We start from the raw sequence: 23692 nt of genomic DNA on the forward strand, positions 1-23692 counted from the left end.
GCAGGGCTCAAGGGGTAGAATTTTTTTCAGCCTGGTCTGTACTTGTTAACAGGAGAGACTGCTTCTACAGGGATGGGATACACTTAAATAGAAAGGGTGCAAGAATGTTTGCTGATGCTATCGAGGCAATGTTAGGTGGGTCGGAAAACTGCTAGATTGGGGGGATACAAGGACTAATAGATTAACAGTAGCCACTGGCAGAGGTGAAAGTGATTCTTGCACTGCTTCTATTGGAATGAGCCGCAGCCTGGAAAATAAGATGCAGGATATTTCAGAGACTGCTGGGAATCATTGGGGTACAAGTAAACACATGGGTTGTGTTAGGGTAGCTAAGAAAAAGAACAGGTGCATGTATACTTGTGTGTACACCAATGCTAGGAGTTTAGTAAATAAATTTGATGAATTTGAGGTATTGCTCAAAACATCAAAGGCAGATATTGTGGGGATTTCAGAGACGTGGTGTCACACAGATATAAGGAATGCAAAACTGGAATTTGGGGAGTACAATGTCTACAGAAAGGATAGACAGGATAGGAAGGGAGGAGGGGTTATGCTATTAGTTAAAAAACACATAAAATCCAAGTAAGTGAAGCCAGTCGACATCGCTGGACAGTGCAGTGTCGAGTCAGTTTGGTGTGACATAAGCATTGGGAGATCAAAATTGAGAGTAGGAGTGTGCTATAGGCCTAATGACTCTGATGAGTATAATAAGAAACTGTTCGGAGAAATAGAGTGGGCCAGTAAATCAGAGAGTCTTATAATGGGGGATTTTAATTTCCCAGATATTGACTGGAATTTGGGGGCTGGTCACTCACACAGTAGCAAGGCTTTTGTGGATTTATTGGATGATTGTTTTCTACATCAGCATGTTCGGGAGGCAACTAGAGGGAGTAATACTCTTGATTTGATTATCAGTAGTGATTCTTCATGCATTAAGAATCTGCAGATAAATGAACCACTTGGTGGCAGTGATCACAGTGTGCTGAAGTGGGAGTTACTCAAAGAGGTAACTACCATTAGGGGTAAAGGGAAGGGGTATTGCTTTCGTAAAGGCGACTACAATGGACTGAGACAGTATTTAAATTCTATACAGTGGGATCAACTGATGATATTGCCAACAGCAAATTCAAAATGGGAAGCATTCAAAGAACTTATCGTGGAAGCTACTAGGCTTTACATACCAACTAAGAAATATTGTTCAAGGTTTAGGCCTAAATGGTTGTCAGATGAACTAATGAGGCATATGGCAGAGAAGAAAAATGCATGGGATACATACAAATTAACACGTGACACAGACGCCTATGATAGATACAAGTTGATCTGTAACCAAGTTACAAAGGAGGTTAGGCAGGCGAAGGCAGATTACGAGAGATCCTTGGCAAGGGATGCGAAGAAAAACAGCAAAGATTTCTTTACTTATGTAAACTCTAGAAGGAAGGGGTTGAATCAGATTGGTCCACTTGAGATCGATGGGTCAACTGTTGATGACCCTGCTCAGGTAGCTAACAAACTAAATGAATATTTTGCATCGACATTCACACATGAGGAGTTATTCAGCGAGGGGAATGCCAGAGGTGTATTCAACTCTAGCAGTAAGCTAGAGAATCTTGTAATAACTGAGAGCAAAGTGGAGGAGAAATTGTTGAAGATAAACACAAAAAAGGCACCTGGGGTGTATGGGATCTATCCAGTTATATTAAAGGAGGCAGCAAAGGAGGTAAGCAAACCCTTAGCCATAATTATGAGAGCTTCCTTGGACTCAGGGGAGGTACCCATGGACTGGAGATGTGCAAATGTGACCCCAATTCACAAAGGGGGATCAAAGGCTGACACAAGTAATTATAGACCTGTGAGTTTAACTTCTGTTCCCGGAAAATTAATGGAGGCACTGGTGAAAGAAGCACTGCAGGATCATCTAGACAAGACTTCAATTATAGCTAGGACACAGCATGGTTTTGTTAAGGGTAAGTCTTGCCTGACCAATTTGATTGGATACTATGATGCAGTCACAAAAGAACTGGATGCAGGGAATAACTTTGATATTATATACTTGGATCTTAGAAAGGCTTTTGATACTGTTGCACATGGAAGACTGCTGCACAAATTGGAGCAGTGTGGCATTGGAGGCAAATTGCTGCTATGGATAAAGGGGTGGTTGAGGGGGAGAAGACAGAGAGTGGTAATCAATGGACACTGCTCATCGTGGACTAATGTTATTAGTGGAGCCCCTCAGGGTTCAGTATTGGGTCCTTTATTGTTTTCTGTATTTATAAATGATATTGATGATGGTATATCAGGCTTAATGTCCAAGTTTGCAGACGATACGAAGGTTGGCAGGGTTGTCAAGGACACTACTGACACTATGCTGCTCCAACAGGATTTGGAAAGGTTGAGCAGATGGGCTTCGAGGTGGCAAATGAAGTTTAACATTGACAAATGTAAAGTACTACATATGGGAAACAGCAACCCCAGAGCAACGTATCAACTCTGTGGTACTACACTGACAGTGGTAGAGAATGAATGGGACCTGGAGGTGGTTGTGCAGGCAGATATGAAGTTCTCTGAGCAGTGCAGACGGGCTGCAAGAGTAGCTCATGGTGTATTGTCAATGATATATAGGAATTTTTCTAGCAGGGATAAGGAGGTGATTATTCCCTTGTATAAGGCAATGGTCAGGCCACACCTAGAGTACTGTATACAGGCCTGGAGGCCTCATTTCAAGAAGGATGTAGAGCTGCTGGAACGAGTACAGAGAAGGGCAACTAGATTGGTGAATGGGACAAAGGGGTGCTCTTACGAAGAAAGGCTTAAGTTTTGCGAATTACAGTGTCTGGAAACTAGGCACCAGCGAGGTGATCTGATAGAGGTGTACAAAGCCTTGAATGGTTTGAGCATGCTCAATGCTGATGGGATTCTTGCTCAGAATAATCACCTGAGAGGGCATAAATTCAAATTGAGGAAAGACAGATGTAGGATAGATGTGTGGAAATTTGCCTTTAGCCAGTGGGTGGTTGGTGGGTGGAACAGACTTCCATCCCTTGTCGTGGAAGTTGATAGCCTAAATAAGTTTAAGGCTCAGCTGGACAGGTATTTCGAACGAACAGAGGGGTGAAGTGGAAGTGGTTATTTTTATTTATTTATGTTACTTTTTTTTTTTTTTTTTTTTTTTGGCTGATGCTGCATAAGCTTGCTTTCTTACATCAAATGCCTCTACTAATGCTAATGCTAACTAGAGGGGCCAATACTCTTGATCTGGTTATCAACAGAGATTAGTAGTAGTAGTAGTAGTAGTGGCACATGATGCAAGAAAGCAAGTGTAGGAGCTTATGCAGCATCAGCCAAAAAAAAAAAAAAAAAAAATCACACCATTCCCTCCAAATGCCTGTCCAGTTCCTCCTTAAATTTATTTAACCTATCAACTTCTACAACGACAGATGGAAGTTTGTTCCAGCAATTAACCACCCGCTGGCTAAAGGCAAATTTCCGCACATCTATTCTACATCTGTCCTTTCTTAATTTGAACTTATGTCCCTGTAGGTTGGTAATCTGAACAAGTGGAAGGATCCCATCAGAATTCAGCGTGCTCAACCCATTCAAGGCCTTATAGACCTCAATCAGATCACCGCGCAGGTGCCTAGTCTCCAGCCACTGCAATTTGCAGAACTTAAGCCTCTCTTGGTAAGAGAATCCCTTCATTCCCCTCACCAGTCGTGTTGCTCTTCTCTGTACACGCTCAAGCAAATCTACATCCTTCCTAAAATGAGGCCTCCAGACCTGTACGCAGTACTCAAGGCGTGGCCTGACCATTGCCTTATACAGAGGGACAATCACCTCCTTTTCCCTGCTAGCAAAATTCCTATATATCATTGACAAAACCCCATGACCCGCCCTAGCAGCCTGTCTGCACTGCTCAGAAAACTTCATATCTGACTGCACAATTACTCCCAGGTCTTTTTCATTTTCTACCACCTTAAGTGTAGTACCACACAGTTGGTACGTTTCTCTGGGGTTACTTCTACCCATATGCAGTACTTTGCATTTGTCAAGGTTAAACTTCAGTTGCCACTTCTTAGCCCATCTGCCCAAATTATCTAGATCCTGTTGCAGTAGCAGACTGCCATTACTGTCATTAACAACCCTGCCAACCTTTGTGTCATCTGCAAACTTCGACATTAAGCCTGATATACCTTCATCAATATCATTGATAAATACACAAAACAACAATGGACCCAACACCGAACCCTGTGGGACTCCACTAATAACATTAGTCCACGAAGAGCAGAACCCATTGATTACCACCCTCTGTCTTCTCCCACTTAACCATCCTTTTATCCATTGTAGCAACTTACCCTTAATACCATTCTGCTCCAATTTGTACAGTAGTCTTCCATGCGCAACAGTGTCAAAAGCTTTCCTGAAATCCAAGTATATGATATCAAAATTATTTTTTGCATCCAGTTCCTTTGTGACCACATCATAATAACCAATCAAATTTGTCAGACAAGACTTTCCCTTAACAAACCCATGCTGTGTTTGAATTATTGCTGCAGTCTTGTCTAGATGATCCTGCAATGCATCTTTAACCAGCGACTCCATTATTTTACCCGGAACAGAAGTTAAACTGACTGGTCTGTAATTACTCGTGTCACCCTTCGATCCACCTTTGTGAATTGGGGACACATTTGCACATCTCCAGTCCGTGGGAACCTCCCCTGAGTCCAAGGATGCTCTCATAATTATGGCTAAGGGTTTGCTTAGTTGCTTTGCCGCCTCCTTTAAAATAACTGGATAGATCCCATCCACCCCAGGTGCCTTTCTTATGTTTAACTTCAACAATTTCTCCTCCACTTTGCTCTCAGTTATTACAAAATCATTAAGCACACTGCTACAATTTGATAACCTTCTTCCATTTTCAAATTGTAATAATTCCTCACGTGTGAATGTAGATGCAAAATACTCATTCAGTTTGTTTGCTATCTGAGCAGGATCATCAACAGTCGAACCATCGATGTCAAGTGGACCAATCATATTCATCCCCTTCCTTTTAGAGTTTATATAAGTAAAGAAATCCTTGCTGTTTTTCTTAGCATCTTTTGCCAAAGATTTCTCGTAATCCGCCTTCGCCTGCCGAACCTCCTTTGTGACCTGATTACAGACTAGCTTATATCTGCCACAGGCTTCTGCGTCACCTGATAATTTATATGCATCCCATGCATTTTTCTTCTCTGTTACGAGTCTCATTAGTTCATTTGATAACCATTTAGGCCTAAACCTTGAACGATATTTCTTAATCGGTATATAAAGTCTAGTAGCTTCCACGATTATCTGCAGATTCTTCATATATGAAGAATCTGCAGATAAAGGAATCACTAGGTGGCAGTGAACACAGTGTGCTGACATGGGATTTACTTACCATCAGGAGTAAAGGAAAGGGTTTTTGTTTTCGTAAAGGTCTGTGCTGGTCTCAGACAGTTTTTCAATTCTCTATTGTGGAACCAACTGATGATGTTACCAACAGCAAATTCCAAATGGGAAGCATTCAAGGAATTAATCTTGGAAGTTACTAGGCATTTCATACCAACTAACAAATACTGTTCAGGGTTTAGGCCTAAATGGATGGCAGAGAAGAAAAATGCATGGGATGCATATAAATTATCAGGTGACACAGAAGACTACTGTAGATATAAGCTAGTCTGCAAAGAAGTCACACGGGAGGTTAGGCAGTAAAAAGCAGATTATGAGAAATATTTGGCAATGAATGCAAAGAAAAGCAACAAAGGCTTATTTACTTATATATTATCTAGAAGGTAGGGGATGGAGCAGATTGGTCCACTTGACATCGATGGTATGATTGTTGATGAACCTGCTGAGGTATCTGAAAAACTGAATGAGTATTTTGCAACTTCATTCACACATGAGGAAGTCTGTAGAGGCCAGAAGCTTATCAAACTCTGGCAGGGAGCTAAATGATTTTGTAATAACTGAGAGCAAAATGGAGAAGAATTCGTTGAAATTGAACATACGAAATACACCTGGGGTGGATGAGATCAATCCAGTTATATAAAAGGGGGCCAGCAAACGAAGTAAGCAAACCCTTAGTCATAATTATGAAACACCTTCCTTGGTCTCAGGGAAGGTAATTACAGACCTGTTCTAACTTCTGTTCTGGGGAAAATAATGGAGTCACCGGTTAAAGAAGCAATGCAGAATCATCTTGGCAAGACTGCAGTTTTAGCAGTAGTAGAGGCATTTGATGCAAGAAAGCAAGCTTATGCAGCATCAGCCAAAAAAAAAAAAAAAAAAAAACCCACTACTTCACCCCTCTGTTCATTCAAAATACCTGTCCAGCTGAGCCTTAAACTTATTTAGGCTATCAACTTCCACGACAAGGGATGGAAGTCTGTTCCACCAACCAACCACCCGCTGGCTAAAGGCAAATTTCCGCACATCTATCCTACATCTGTCCTTCCACAATTTGAATTTATGCTCTCTCAGGTGATTATTCTGAGTAAGAGGAAGATTCCATCAGCATTGAGCATGCTCAAACGATTCAAGGCTTTATACACCTCTATCAGATCACCTCGCTGGTGCCTAGTCTCCAGACACTGTGACACTGTAATTTGCAAAACTTAAGCCTTTCTTCGTAAGGGCACCCCTTTGTTCCATTCACTAATCTTGTTGTCCTTCTCTGTACTCGTTCCAGCAGCTCTACATCCTTCTTGAAATGAGGCCTCCAGACTTGTATACAATACTCTAGGTGTGGCCTGACCATTGCCTTATACAAGGGAATAATCACCTCCTTTATCCCTGCTAGAACAATTCCTATATATCATTGACAATACACCATGAGCTACTCTTGCAGCCTGTCTGCACTGCTCAGAAAACTTCATATCTGCCTGCACAACCACCCCCAGGTCCCTTTCATTCTCTACCACTGTCAGTGTAGTACCACAGAGTTGATAGGTTGCTCTGGGGTTGCTGTTTCCCATGTGTAGTACTTTACATTTGTCAATGTTAAACTTCATTTGCCACCTCTCAGCCCATCTGCTCAACCTTTCCAGATCCTGTTGCAGTAGCATAGTGTCAGTAGTGTCCTTGACAACCCTGCCAACCTTCGTATCGTCTGCAAACTTGGACATTAAGCTGGATATACCATCATCAATATCATTTATAAATACAGAAAACAATAAAGGACCCAACACTGAGCCCTGAGGGACTCCACTAATAACATTAGTCCACGACGAGCAGTGTCCATTGATTACCACTCTCTGTCTTCTCCCCCTCAGCCACCCCTTTATCCACAGCAGCAATTTGCCTCCAATGTCACACTGCTCCAATTTGTGCAGCAGTCTTCCATGTTCAACAGTATCAAAAGCCTTTCTAAGATCTAAGTATATAATATCAAAGTTATTCCCTGCATCCAGTTCCTTTGTGACTGCATCATAGTATCCAATCAAACTGGTCAGGCAAGACTTCCCCTTAACAAAACCATGCTGTGTCCGAGCTATAATTGAAGTCTTGTCTAAATGATCCTACAGTGGTTCTTTAACTAGTGCCTCCATTAATTTTCCTGGAACAGAAGTCAAACTCACAGGTCTATAATTACTTGTGTCAGCCTTTGATCCTCCTTTGTGAATTGGGGTCACATTTGCACATCTCCAGTCTGTGGGTACCTCCCCTGAGTCCAAGGAAGCTCTCATAATTATGGCTAAGGGTTTGCTTACTTCCTCTGCTGCCTCTTTTAATATAACTGGATAGATCCCATCCACCCCAGGTGCCTTTCTTTTGTTTATCTTCAACAATTTCTCCTCCACTTTACTCTCAGTTATTGCAAGATTCTCTAGCTTACTGCTAGAGTTGAATACACCTCTGGCTTTCCCCTCGCTAAATAACTCCTCATGTGTGAATGTCGATGCAAAATATTCATTTAGTTTGTTAGCTACCTGAGCAGGATCATCAACAGTTGACCCATCGATATCAAGTGGACCAATCTGATTCATGCCCTTCCTTCTAGAGTTTACATAAGTAAAGAACTCTTTGCTGTTTTTCTTTGCATCCCTTGCCAAAGATTTCTCGTAATCTGCCTTCGCCTGCCTAACCTCCTTTGTAACTTGTTTACAGATAAACTTGTATCTGTCATAGGCTTTTGTGTCATGTGTTAATTTGTATGTATCCCATGCATGTTTCTTCTCTGCCATATGCCTCATCAGTTCATCTGACATCCATTTAGGCCTAAACCTTGAACAATATTTCTTAGTTGGTATGTAAAGCCTAGTAGCTTCCAAGATAAGTTCTTTGAATGCTTCCCATTTTGCATTTGCTGTTGGTAACATCATGTTGGTCCCACTGTATGGAATTTAAATACTGCCTCATTCCATCGTAGTCGCCTTTACGAAAGCAATAACCCTTCCCTTTACCCCTAATGGCAGTTACCTCTTTGAGTAAATCCAACTTCAGCACACTATGATCACTGCTGATAATCAAATCAAGAGTATTCCTCCCTCTAGTTGCCTCCCGAACATGCTGATGTAAAAAACAATCATCTAATAAATCCACAAAAGCCTTGCTAGTGTGTGAATGACCAGCCCCCAAATTCCAGTCAATATCTGGGAAATTAAAATCTCCCATTATAAGACACTCTAATTTACTGGCCCACTCTATTTGTTTTTTGTACAGTTTTTTATTGTACTCATCAGAGTCATTAGGCCTATAGCACACTCCTACTCTCAATTTTGATCTCCCAATGCTTATGTCACACCAAACTGACTCGACACTGCACTGTCCAGCGATGTCGACTGGCTTCACTTCTTTGGATTTTATGTATTTCTTAACTAATAGCATAACCCCTCCTCCCTTCCTATCCAGTCTATCCTTTCTGTAGACGTTGTACTCCCCAAATTCCAGTTCTGCATTCCTTATATCTGTGTGACACCACGTCTCTGATATCCCAACAATATCTGCCTTTGATGTTTTGAGCAATACCTCAAATTCATCAAATTTATTTACTAAACTCCTAGCATTGGTGTACACGCAGGTATGCATGCACCTATTTCTATTCTTACCTACCCTAACACAACCCATGTGTTTACTTGTATCCCAATGATTCCCAGCAGTCTCTGAAATATCCTGCATCTTATCTTCCAAGCTGCTGCTCATTCCAATAGAAGCTGTGCAAGAATTGCTTTCACCTCTGCCAGTGGCTACTATTAATCTATTAGTCCTTGTATCCCTCCAAGCTAGCAGTTTTCCGACCCACCTAACACTGCCTCGATAGCATCAGCAAATATTCTTGCACCCTTTCTATTTAAGTGTATCCCATCCCTGTAGAAGCAATCTCTCCCGTTAACAAGTACAGTCCAGGCTGAAAAAAATTCTACCCCTTGAGCCTTGCACAATCTTTCCAGGGCCGAATTGATCGACAAGGCTCTCATCATATACTCCCTTATATAGTTCAAACACAGCATGGGTGTGTTAAAGGGAAGTCTTGTCTGACAAATTTGATTGCATACTATGATATAGTCACAGAGGAACTGGATGCAAAAAATAATTTTGATATTATACAGGGTGTTTCAGTTAAACGTTTCAGAACTTCTAAGAGGGGTAGGGTACATCCTGACAACTCGAAATCATGTAGCAATGTGGGGTCGGAAATGCTTTCCTGAAGCGGTGTTGTACACAGTAGCACCATGAAGAAAAGAGACCGTACGTGAGAAATCGTTTTAATAATACATGAAAAGAAGCAAAAGGTACATGGATTAAAGTAAGTGTTCGAAGTTTCTTCCACGGGCTACAATGCACGCCTCACATCTCCGACGCATGGACATCCGAACATTCTGGAATACTCCAGGCAGCGTGTCCAGACACAGCAACCGGAGGATTATGCACCTCGTATTGCTTTCGCACAGTGGTACCTTGGAAAATGTGCTACAAATCCCCTTTTTCCTGCTGAAGTGTTGTTTTCCGATGAGGCATCCTTCACAAGGGAAGGAATTTTCAACACGCATAACGACCATATCTGGGCGGTCGAGAACCTGCATGCAATATGACATCGTGCAGCACAGATTCGATTTTCGGTCAATGTATGGGCCGGTATTATGGGAGATCACCTCATCGGACCTTACCTGTTACCGTGTCGTCTAACCGGACCTATCTACTTGATCTTTCTGCAGCAAGTATTGCCACAACTTTTGAGAGATGAACAGATTTCTGCATCGACGCAACACACAATGTGGGTCCAACACGATGGAGCCCCTGCCCATTATAGTGGAGATGTTCGTAACTACCTGGATGTCACATTTGGTCAACAGTGGATCGGACGTGGTAGTCCCGTGCGTTGGCCTGCTCGGTCACCCGACCTATCATGTCTTGATTTTTATTTCTGGGGTCATATGAAATCGCTAGTTTATGACACCCCTGTTGACAATGCTGAGGAGCTGGTTGCAAGAATCGCAGTAGCTGCCGAAGAAATTCGAAATTCGCCTGGAGTATTCCAGAATGTTCGGATGTCCATGCGTCGGAGATGTGAGGCGTGCATTGTAGCCCGTGGAAGAAACTTCGAACACTTACTTTAATCCATGTACCTTTTGCTTCTTTTCATGTATTATTAAAACGATTTCTCACTTACGGTCTCTTTTCTTTATGGTGCTTCTGTGTACAACACCGCTTCAGGAAAGCATTTCCGACCCCACATTGCTATATGATTTCGAGTTGTCAGGATGTACCCTACCCCTCTTAGAAGTTCTGAAACGTTTAACTGAAACACCCTGTATACTTGGATTTTAGGAAAGCTTTTGATTCTGTCAAACATTGCGATCTACTGTACAAATTGGAGCAATATGGCATTAAGGGCAGGTTGCTACAATGGATAAAAGGATGGTTGAGTGGGAGAAGACAGAGTGGTAATCAATGCTTACTGTTCTTCGTGGACTAATGTTATTAGTGGAGTTCTCCAGGGTTCTGTGTTGGGCCTCTTGTTGTTTTCTCTCTTTATCAGTGATATTGATGAAGGTATATCAGGGTTAATGTCCAGGTTTGCAGACAATACAATACAAAGGTTGGCAGGGTTGTTAATTACAGTAATGATAGTACACTTCTGCAACAGGATCTAGAAAAGTTTAGCAGATGGGCTGAGAGGTGGAAACTGAAGTTTAACATTGAAAAATATAATGTACTTCATATGGGTAACAGTAACCCATGAAAAACGTACCAACTGTGTGGCACTATACTCTGGGAGGTGGAGAATGAAAAAAACCTAGTGGTAATTGTGCAGTCACATATGAATTTCTCTGAGCGGTGCAGATGGGCTGCCAGAGCAGGTCGTGGAGTTTTGTCAATGATATATAGGAATTTTGTTAGCAGAGACAATGAAGTGATTATCCCTTTTTTATAAGGCAGTGGTCAGGCCACACCTTGAGTACTGTGTACAGGTCTGGTGACCAAATTTTAGGAAGTATGTAGAGTTGCTAGAACGAGTACAGAGTAGGGCAACAAAATTGGTGAGAGGAGCAAAGGTGTGCACTTATGAAGAAAGGCTTAAGTTCTGCAATTTGCAACATCTGGAGATTAGGCACCTGCAAGGTAATCTGATTGAGGTCTATAAGGGCTTGAATGGTTTGAGCAGGCTGAATGCCGACGGGATACTTCTACTTGCTCAGACTAAGAACCTTAGAGGGCATAGATTCAAATTGAGGAAAGACAGTTGTAGAATAGATGTGCAGAAGTGCCTTTTACCAGCAGGTAGTTGATTGCTGGAACAGACTTCCATCTTTTTTTATTTAAGTTGATAGCTTAAATAAATTTAAGGATGAACTAGACAAACATTTGGAGTGAATGGATGGGCAAAATTGGAAAGGGTTTTTTTTTTTTTTTTTGGCTGATGCTGTATAAGCTTGCTTTCTTGCATCATATGCCTCAACTAATACTTATGTCTGCAGGCCTCATTTCAGAAAGGATGTAGAGCTGCTGGAACAAGTACAAAGAACGGCAATGAGATTGGTGAGTGAAACAAAGGGTTTCTGTTACCAAGAAAGGCTAAGTTCTGCAAATTGTTGTGTCTGGAGACTAGGCACCTGCAAGGTGAGCTAATTGAGGTGTATAAGGCCTTGAATGGTTTGAGCAAGCTCAGTGCTGCTGGGATCCCTGCTCTTGCTCTTGCTCAGATTAATTCCCTGAGGGGTCATGAATTCAAATTGAAGAAAGAAATGTGTAAAATAGATGTGTGGAAATTTGCCTTTAGTTGATAGTTGGAACAAACTTCCATCTGTTGTAATGGAGGTCAACAATTTAAATAAGTTCAGGGTAGAACTAGACAAACATTTGGAGTGAATGGATGGTCGAAATGGGAATGGGTTTTTTTTTTTTTTTTTGGATGATACTCTATAAGCTTGCTTTCTTGCATCATATACCTCTAATGCTAAAATGAAAATACCCAATCTTTACTAATTTCATGCTGCCGAATACAAAAATCACATTAAAATTTGTTGGTTGGCTCTTGTTTTCGAATTACAGTTGGGGTCTCATAGTAGCAAGTTACTCTACATCAGCGTTTCCCAAACGATTTTATTCATGGAACACTTTTAATCTCACTATATTTATGGAACACTTAGGAAACACAAGTTTAGCGATAGCAAAAGAACTGTTTGCTAATATTTTATTACATACGATGCACTGTGCAACAGGACCATCTTTATTTCCAACACATGTAAAGCTGAAATTCAAATAACTGTCATCATACTTTCGTTTTGGTCTTTTATTAGTTGGTTCCTGTTTTTTTACTTCATATTTTTGGGGAACAAAGGCTGTGATTGTTCATCCTCACTTTGAAGTGTGACAGTATTGTGTTCATTTTCACCAACCACAGTTGCACTACTAGAAGTACTTTGCTTCTCATTTTAAAGTTCCTTTTTTCAACCAGAAATCATTGGTCATTTATTTTAATAATAGTATTTCACATTATCAGTATCAGCATTTAAAAAAATTGCATAGAAATGGCATATTACTTTTTCGTAGATGTTATTACCTCTATGCACATGTCATTTTGCAAAAGCCCACCAAAATAAAGTGTTCCGCAGTCTATTTTGATTTACTGTTAAAAAAACTTTCCCATTTCACCCCTCCATTCATTCCAAATGTTTGTCTAGTTCTGCTTTGAATTTATTTAAACTGTCAACTTCCACAACAATAGATACTACTTTGATTCCTACTTTTTGCACAGTATTTGTGTCGTGTAAGATTAATATGCCCCATAATTGTGTGAATAGTCTGGATGACTTCTGTTACATATGGAGAAGTCACGTTAGCTTCAAGAAAGCAACTCATAAAAAAAGGCCTGCTTTTTGTACTTTTGGTGTGAAGTAAGCAACTAGGACAAGAACTGGGCTCAACACACATATGCTGCACTACCTGTTCATGAAAACTCAATGCATGGGTGAATCAAAAGAGACTTTTTTTGCCTTTCACACGCATGATATGGAAGGAGCCAACAGATCACGTCACAGACTGTTACTTCTGTATGGTGCCTCCTATTAGAAAAGGGATGACAATGAAGAAAAAGTGGATAACGACATACCCAAATATACCATCTGCAATTCAACTTGTGCCTCACGGTAACGTACTACCTATTCCTGAACCACCCGACCATTTTTCTGTACACTCTGAACATCAACTTGATATATACGAAGTACACCAGCCTTCTTCATCAAGGAATCCACCATTTTGTTCAAACTTTTATCTTCTGAACCACATAAGATCACAGAAAGTGAGCTTAATGACCTCATCAGGGATCTCAAACTGCAGAAGAATAAGGCAGAGTTTTGGCCTTGCGGCTATAACAGTGGAATCTTCTAGATCATTCTGTGAGAGTGACATTTCATACTAGAAATAAACACTATGATAAATTCTATTAAAGAGAAGGTGAACGCACTATTTGTAAGGATGTTGATGATCTAATGGCAGCAAAGAATGGTGACTATTTATAGACTCTTCTAAGGTTAGCCTTAAGGCTCTGATATTACACAATGGAAATATGCTGCCTTCAATACCTCTTGCATATGCCATCCACAAAAAAGAAACATATGCAAACATGGAGAACGTCCTCTTAGGTGTACACTATCAGAATTATGAGGGGCAGATACAGCAACTCCCCGACTTACATAAGGGTTGCATTCCAGGGAACGCTGTGTAAGTCGCATTTTACGTAAGGCAGGGAATTTCCCCCATGCTTGTGCAGCACTTGCAACTCTGCTCGCTGAATGATCGAATCAAAAAAGAAATGTTCAACATGTAAATAGAATTATTTATTGTATTTATTCAATTTTTTATCTCATGCACAGGAAAAAAGGATTACAAAAACGTGCAATTTAAAAAAATTTCAAAATTATAAAATTACAAAAAAGAGAGGAGACAGGCGTAACGTCAGTAAGTTTTACCTCTCGAGCATCGTTACCAGAATTGATGTCTTCAGCTGATAAGTATGCCGCTACGGAAATTGAGGGATGTGGAGATTTAGAAGAGGTCGGCCGCTCAACCTTACGAAAGAACATATTAATGGATGACTGCATGGTGGCTTTTTACTTTCCATCGTAGATTTCTTTGTAGCAAGCAAGCATATCATTCACCCCTCTGTTAACTTTAAAAATCGTTCGCTGTCAGGATCCATCTTCTCAAATCTCACCATTGCCAGTCCAATTTCATGAAATGCCATTGCCATCTCTCTCTCTGGTGATGAAGCATCTTGGCTCCTCATTTGGTTCATCTTGAGCTTCATGAGCATTTTCTTCTTTCGCTATCGCTGCCTGCAAGTCAATAAGTTCTTCGTTAGATAATTCCTTCTCTCCTTCCTCTATTAACTTCTCCACGTCTTTGGCATCAACCTCCAACTGAAGTAGCTCTGCAAGCTTTACAATCTTACCTGTAACCTCTTCATATGATTCATCTTTTTCAAATCCTTCGAAGCCTTTTACTTGCCATGGGCATTTTTTCTTCCATGCAACATTTAAACAACTTTTAGCAATTTCTGCCGAGGCCTTATTAATGTTTAAGATGACGTGGTAAATACTGTAAGATTTCCAAAAGTCTCTTAACATAAAATTTTACTCATCTACTGTAGACAATGCCTCGGGAAATGTTGTGCGTAAATAGTATGCTTTTAAATTCGAAATAACACCCTGATCCATAGGTTGGATGAGTGAAGTCGTGTTTGGCGGTAGAAATATGACTTTCACGTTCGAATTGAAATCATCTAGATGCGTAGGATGTCCAGGAGCATTGTCTAATAACAGCAAAATCTTGAAAGGAACGTTGTTGTCTTTACAATATTTTTCAACCTTGGGAATAAAGCGGCATTTAAACCAATCCTCAAAGAGATTGTTATCCATGCTATCTGGTTCGATCGGAAATGCATGGGTAGCGTGGCTTCATTGATGCCCTTAAATGCACAAGAATTTCCAGAATGGTACACAAGCAGTGGTTTTAATCTGTAATCTCCTACTGCATGAGCAGGGCCCTATCTTTTGACGCCTTGAAATTGGCATTGTATTTTCCTCTTTGGCAATGTTTGTTCGATCCGGCATTTTTTTTCCAATACAGAGCAGTCTCGTCAACGTTAAAAATTTGTTGTGTTGAATAGCCGCGTTCATCAATAATTTTTTCCAATATATCACAAAATTTCTCTGCAGCTGCAGAATCAGCACCGGCGACATCACTGCATTTTAATGTTGTGGAAACTAGCGCGATGCTTGAACCTATTAAAACACCCATTGCTTGCCACGAACTTCGGTTGGGGTTCGACGTACTTATCCTTAATATCTCCATAAATACTTGTTGCATTTGCTTGAATGGTCATTACACTCAGGGGCACCCGCTTCTGAATCTGATTTTTCATCAATATTTTTAACAACTGTTCCATCTTCGATATAGCAACTGAACGCTGTTTTGTGATCACTATTGATCTTAAGTGCATTGATCCTTTGACATGTTCTTTTATACGTGCACTGTCCTTTAAATAGTATTCACTGTTGAAGCAACGAGACTTAATTCCTTTGCAATAGATGACAAACTTTGTCCTGCTTCGTACTTCTTCGTTTCCTGGCACTGCCGTCACTTGCACTTGTCGTTGATCGCTTTCACCTTCATCATTGTAATACGTAAATAGGAATGAAGAGAAGAGTCTGAAAAGTTGTTTTTTATATGATTGAAAATTTCAGTGAAGGGGAACACATTTCACCATAATAGCGTAAAAATCCACACAATTGCAGTTATCGGGCACGAATGCAATAAGATCGAGTTTACAACCTGTTTATAATTAGATGCACTAACAGAAAAGCCCAGTAATCTGGAAAGTAGGTGCCTCCATAGCCAGGTGGGCAGAAGCAGCAGTGCATAGCATATACTTCTTGATTAGACCGGAGTTCAAGCCCGTGGTCCCCAAATACAGAAAGGCCAGCGAATGACCACCGCATATCCCCGGAGCAATATGGCCTTAGTTGCTAATGCTCCTAAAAACCAAATAACAAACAAACTGGAAAGTGCAAATTGTTTTTATTGTTTTATAGTAGTGACTTCCAGAAACGTGCTTTAGAAAACTATCACAAAGGCATTCAAAATTGATTCTTATAACGGGAACATATGATAATGATGAAAGGGAGCACAATTTCCATTATAAATACAACCTTTTAGAGAGATAAATAGCTTTAGTAATATAGCGATATTTTCAACTTCCAAGGACTTGGAACGAATTACAAAAAAAATATATATATAGGTTCACATTATGATATTTTCACAATAACTCCATTTATTCCTATGGGATACAAAATACATTTCCACGATTTTTTAAAGTTTGCAGTGGCCAGAAAAAACTTACATAAAGTTGAATTTCCGCAAGTTGAGTGTTACGTAAATCGGAGAGTTCCTGTATATGGTCATTTAAAGATAATCGCCATTTTATTAGGACTACAAAAGGGTTACACTAAGTATTGTTGCTTTCTCTGTGAGTGGGATAGTCTTGCCAAGGATATGCACAACAAGAAGAGGAGTTGGCCTCAATGAAAATCGTTAGCACCTGGAATGAAGCATTTGAACCTCTGATAGATGTGTTTAAATGTGTCCTCAGTGATAACAAGAAATCAGCGTGGAAAGCCTTTCGAAATGTCTCAACTGGTTTTCTAGGAAATGTTAAAGCCAGCAACTTCAGGCAGCTTGTGGAAGATCTCATTACTTCTTACAACAAACTGGGGTGCAATATGTCATTGAAGATGTGTTTCTTGTGCTTACTTCAAGACATCGCAGCAATGGGACAAAGATACAAGCAAATGGAGTGCCGCCATGTTAGCCAATTATTGTTGAATAGTGAAATGGGATGCTCCTGAAGCTGAATACAAGCAAAAGGCAAAAAGGTCTCGCATTTGTTACAGGACAAACATGGGACTTTTTCGTGGGACAAGAAGAAAGTGGAGGTGCCTCCATAGCCAGGTGGGCAGTAGCAGCAGTGCATAGCACACGCTTCTTGATTAGACCGGGGTTCGAGCCCATGACCACGAACTACGGAGGATGCGGAAAGGTCAGGGAATGACCACTGCATATCCCTAGAGCAATATGGCCTTAGTTGTTAATGCTCCTAAAAACCAAATAACAAACAAACAAGAAAGTGGAAAAGACTATGTTCGTAGCTACATCTTACTGCCATATAAATAAAATATACCTTGTATAAATATGAAAAACTACTTTTTTCGAAAACAAGAGTCCCTCTGCCATTTTTAGTGCTATTTCCGTGTGTAGCACCCCAAAATCTATAAAGTAAACTTACTTTCGTACCTGTAACAAGATGGTTCAAAATTTGTTGTTCAGTGTTATCAACAGTATATATAAACTATTCTGCAATTACGTCACTACAGGAATTACGCAAGCTAAAGCAGATTATGAGAAGTCTTTTGCCAAAGATGCAAAGAAAATTAGCAAACAATTCTTTGCTTACGCTAGCTCCAGAAGGTAAAGTATGAATCACTTTAGCCCATTAGGTGAATGGCATGACTGTTGATGATCCCATTAAGGTTGCTGACAAACTGAATAAACATTTAGCATCTACATACCCTCATGAAGAAGTTTTTAGAAATAGGAATACCACAAGTACACCAAGTTATAACTGGAAGCTAAACAATTTTGTGATAAACAAGAAGAAAGTGCAAAATAAATTGTCAAAGAAGGTAAATGAGGCATCTGGGACTGAAGGAATTTACTGAATTATATTAAAAAGTGGCAAAAGGGGTAAGCAAACCTTTGGCCATGATTAAGGAAAAAGCTTGTTTTGAGGGGGAGGTCCTTATAATTCGGAGATGTGCAAATGTCTCTCCTATTCATAAAGAATGATAAAGGGGCAAAGTAATTACAGACCAGTAAGCTTGTCCTCTGTTCAAGGGAAAATAATGGAGAGAGTGGTTAAAGAAATAATGCAGGATCGTGTTGACAGGAATATAGATATATGGCAATCACAGCTTATATTTGTTCACACAGATCTTGTACAAATCCCTGAACAAATTGAAGCTGACAATTCTAAAATCTGATGAATCTAATGATGAATCTAATCTGATTAGACAGACGTTGATCAGATGTCAGACTGATTAGCTGCTATGATGCAGTAACAAAGGAACTAGACTCCTTCAGTGTTGGACCCCTTATTGTTGTCAGTAATTATTTATTAATGATATTGATGAAGTCATATCAAGCTTAATGCCTGAGTTTGCAGATGATACAGAAGTTGGGATGGTTAGGGACAAAGCATACTACTGCAACAAGAAGAACTAGAAAAATCAGGCAGATGGACTGAGAAAGGCAATTGAGATTTAACATTGATAAATGAAAGTTAATGCATTTGGGTCAGTAATCCCAGAATAACATAGCAATTGGTGGTACCACACTCAAGGTGGCGGAGAACAAAAAACACATAGAGGTCATTGTAATCTCACATGAACTTGTCTACGCAATGCAAAAAGGCTACTAGAACAGATCATGGGGCTTCTGTCAGTGGTATATAGGGATTTTTCAAGAAGGAACATGGAAATGGTTATCCCAAAGCAAGTTAGCCACATCTTAAGTACCACAAGTCTAAAAACCTCATTTTAGGTAGGATATGCATCTGTTGGATATGGTGCAAAGAAGAGCAACAAGATTAACCAGGGATGCAAAAGGGTATTCTTACCAAGAAATTCTTCAATACTGAAAATTGCATCACTCTGAAGCTAGGCCCCTTCACAGAGATCTGATTGAAGTCTTTGAGGCTTTAAATGGATTGAACTAATTCCTTATGGCATTCTTATTCTGTCTTGGACAATACACATAAGGGGGGCATAAATTAAAGAAGGATGGGTGCAGAACAGATCTGTCAAAATTTGCTTTCAGTCAGAGAGTAATTGTTGCGACAAACTTCCACGTATTATTGTGGATGGTAAATGCAATTTGCAGAATAATTTTAAGAAAAGATTATACATGATTTTTTTGAGGAGGGTATATAGAAGAAGTTGATATTTGAATGCAGCATATACAATCGAAGCTCTTTATAGCAGCCCTCTTTTTAATGCCCTACACATCATAACATCCTATATGGTTGGTCCCGGCCAATTTCTCATTATCCTAGTGCTATTTTATGAACAATTGATATAACAACCGTTTTCTCATTCCCTTGGATGTGTGGGAGACACTGTATAGAACTTCAACTGTAATTGTACCCGACTCTGTTTTTTTTTTAATAACACAGCTTTTGAACATGAGATATTTTAAACTTATATTGTGAAATTTATTTTCTTTCTCTTTTTCTCTAGGCCCAGTACCGCTCACAGTTTTGTGCAGCAACAGATACTGCGTGGAAAATGGGTCTAAAATCACAAGACCGTGATCGGGAATCTAAACCTGTGCAAGAAGAGAAACCTGAGAGTGACCCTTGTCCTTACATTGAAACTGATCGTGAAAGTGATGGTGCATCTAATTCTGGGAAAAGAAAAAAGAGTCGCTGGGATAGTTGAATAGTGTGATTTCATTGAAAATGTAGTAAACTGAAATACTGTAATATGAGCAGGTTTAGCATCCTTCCTGGACCTTGTTGTATCATTGTGTATGCATTTTTGTGTATTGGGTCGATCATCTTTTATGAAAAGAAAGTCTGGACATATCCCTGTTCACACATTAGCTTTACATGGCCATTTCCCTGTGAAGAAACCATTTGGAAAGGAGTAATAAATTCACATCTTGTGTAAAGTAAAATATACACTTTTTTAACTTCTTGAGTGTTATTTAAAAATCTCTCAGTTAATATATCTTGGCAGTAATTTTTATTCATTAACGAAAAAAAAAAAAAAAAAAGAGTAGGTTATATTTAACTATATATGGCTGAGTTTCTTGAAATAGGAATATTTGTAGTGAAGTAAGTATCAAATATTTTTTTTATTAAGTTGCAAAATTTTATGTGTATAAAACAGTAATTTACAAAATGTTTTTTAAATTTCCAACTTAAATGCAACTTAATATTGGCTGCAACTTATTTTGGATGGCTTGTTCTGAAGAAAGAAAAATCTGGAAATTCTTTAAATGTGGGTATAACCCATAACGTTTAGCTGTGGATATACCCATGTTAATTCTTATGTAGTGATTTTTGTTAATATTGTATAGCCCATTTGATTTACTCTCATACATTGTATAAAAGAAACAGTGTTATCAGCTTATCTGTTTATATAAAATGAAAAATCATACTTCCGCAAAGTATTATTTTCTTATTATACATAATAATCAATTGGCAGTCGGAATTTTTTGTTCTTGGTTCATTCTTTTTTTTTCTATGTGGTGACTATATATGCTCTCCAGCACCAATATTTCTCATTCTCCCTCATTCTGGTAATACGTACTTCAAAATTTCGTTTACATTATTATCTAAATGTGTATAAATATTTTGCAACATTCAAGAGAAATGCAGTAAACCCCCGCAAAAAGCGGGGGTTACGTTCCTGAGAAATGCCGCGAATACTAAGTTATGGCTCCCGTAGTAATAAAGGGGTTCCGTTCCAAAGTATGAAATATATAAGAAAATCTAGTCAAAAATTTTGTCTATGTATGTATTATATATACCTTCATAATATAACTATGTACATAGACAGTACATAGTGAAATGCAAGCATATGGCATTGAAATGAAAATAAGAAACAATTTAATATTAAATGTAATATTTATTAGAAATTTCAAACAAATCTTTCAAACCAGCGCCTTTGCTAACTAAAAAACTTATCCCGTCGGTGCTATCACCTGTTTCGCTAAAGTGTTGATAAAGGAGTTTTGCCTTTTCACGAATGATGAGTGAACTTAACGTAATTTTATTTTCAGTTCGGTCTTCTATTCACAGATTTAAAGCTTCTTCCATATTTTCTAATTTAACATCATGAGTTACAGAGCAAATTTTTGAAGCAATTAACGTGTTTTCATGGACACTACGGCGGATTTTTTTTTTTGATTTCTTGATTGATCGTACCGTTGACTGGTTGATTTTATAATGTTTTGCCACTGAAGAGACACTTTCACAATTAGAAATTTTGTTTAATAACTGAATTTTATTTGCTAATGTCATCACCTTCTTTGATTTTTCACATTTCCCTTGTTATTCCTAGCCATATTTTTGTACGGGTTAGAAAGAATTTGTCCACAATGAAGTCACTTTCTTCCGTTAACACACTCAAAAAAGTCTGTTTTACACTGCAAAACGGTAGATTTATCACTTTTGTAAGTATATCAATTTATAAATTGGGGCGCCTCCATAGCCAGGTGGGAAGGAACAGCAGTGCGTAGCACACGCTTATTGATCAGACCGGGGTTCGAGCCTGTCACCACCAAATACAGAGGATGCAGAAAGGTCAGGGAATGACCATCGCATTTCCCGGAGCAATATGGCCTTAGTTGCTAATGCTCCTAAAAACCAAATCACACAAACACAATTTATAAATTGATAAATTTATTCAATATATAAGCATATAAATTAAAAGCAAACAACAAAACCTTCCATGACAAGCGCATAACACATATTGAACAAGGATTAGCGATAAACATCCACGCTTGCGATTTTGTCATCCCTCTCCCCCCACCCACTGAGCGCTGTTTTCACAGGGAAAGATAATTTTAGCCATGCTCATGTTTTTTTATGGCGGAAAATGTTCATGGAGCTTTCAAATTCACATTTTTTTAGATTTCATTTTATATTAAATCATGTCTACATGTGAAGATAAACACAAGAAAGACACCTGGGGTGGATGGGATCTATCCAGTTATATTAAAGGAGGCAGCAAAGGAAGTAAGCAAACCCTTAGCCATAATTATGAGAGCTTCCTTCGAATCAGGGGAGATACCCATGGACTCGAGATGTGCAAATGTGCCCAAAATTCACAAAGGAGGATCAAAGGCTTACGCAAGTAATTATAGACCTGTGAGTTTAACTTCTGTTCCAGGAAAATTAATGGAGGCACTGGTTAAAGAAGCACTGCAGGATCATCTAGACAAGACTTCAGTTATAGCTCGGACACAGCATGGTTTTGTTAAGGGGAAGTCTTGCCTGACCAATTTGATTGGATACTATGATGCAGTCACAACAGAACTGGATGCAGGGAATAACTTTGATATTATATACTTGGATCTTAGAAAGGCTTTTGATAATGTTGCACATGGAAGACTGCTGCACAAATTGGAGCAGTGTGGCATTGGAGGCAAATTGCTACTATGGATAAAGGGGTAGTTGAGGGGGAGAAGACAGAGAGTGGTAATCAATGGACACTGCTGATCGTGGACTAATGTTATTAGTGGAGTCCCTCAGGGTTCAGTGTTGGGTCCATTATTGTTTTCTGTATTTATAAATGATATTGATGGTATATCAAGCATAATGTCCAAGTTTGCAGATGATACAAAGGTTGGCAGGGTTGTCAAGCACAGTACTGACTCTATTCTGCTGCAACAGGATCTGGAAAGGTTGAGCAGATGGGCTGAGAGGTGGCAAATGAAGTTTAACGTTGACAAATGTAAAGTACTACGTATGGGAAACAGGAACCCCAGAGCAATGTATCAACTCTGTGGTACTACACTGAAAGTGGTAGAGAATGAAAAGGACCTGGGGTAATTATGCAGGCAGATATGAAGTTCTCTGAGCAGTGCAGAATGCTCCCCTCAGGCACTCCCCTCATTGAATAACTCCTCATGTGTGAATGCAGATGCAAAATACTGATAGTTACCTAAGCATGATCATCAATAGTCAACCCATCTATGTTAAGTGGTCCAATCTGATTCATCCCTTTGCTTCTAGAGTTTACATAAGTAAAGAACTCTTTGCTGTTTTTCTTTGCATCCTTTGCCAAAGTTTTCTCATAATCTGCCTAACCTGCTTTGTGACTTGATTACAGACTAGTTTATACCTGCCATAGGCTTCTGTGTCACCTGATACTTTATATGCATCCCATACATTTTCTTCTCTGCCACGAGCCACATTAATTCATCTGACATCCATTTAGGTCTAAACTTGGAACAGTATTGCTTAGTTTGAATGAAAAGCCTAATAGCCCCCAAAATTAAGTCCTTGAAGGCTTCCCATTTAGAATTCAACGTTGGTAACATCATCAGTTGATCCCACTGTACACAATTTAAAAATTGTCTGAGATCTCTATGGTCAAACCTTTACGAAAGC

General features: G+C 39.4%; 1 protein-coding gene across 2 annotated transcripts in view; it reads left to right on the forward strand.

The window, feature by feature from the left end:
* Positions 1–20327, forward strand: part of LOC150090512 (ATP-dependent RNA helicase DDX42) — a 369985-nt gene extending 349658 nt beyond the window's left edge. Inside the window, exon 19 of one of the 2 annotated variants that reach the window (XM_090371284.1) lies at positions 19809–20327. In XM_090371284.1, the coding sequence (XP_090227410.1) occupies positions 19809–20009 (201 nt within the window). In that variant the 3' untranslated portion in view covers positions 20010–20327. The remainder of the gene's footprint in view (positions 1–19808) is intronic. The other variant, XM_090371279.1, reaches the window with a different exon arrangement.
* Positions 20328–23692: the final 3365 nt, after the last annotated feature.

Source organism: Mastigoproctus giganteus, chromosome 1 (genome assembly GCF_048544385.1).
Source record: "Mastigoproctus giganteus isolate SK-2022 chromosome 1, ASM4854438v1, whole genome shotgun sequence".
Lineage (NCBI taxonomy): Eukaryota > Metazoa > Arthropoda > Arachnida > Uropygi > Thelyphonidae > Mastigoproctus > Mastigoproctus giganteus.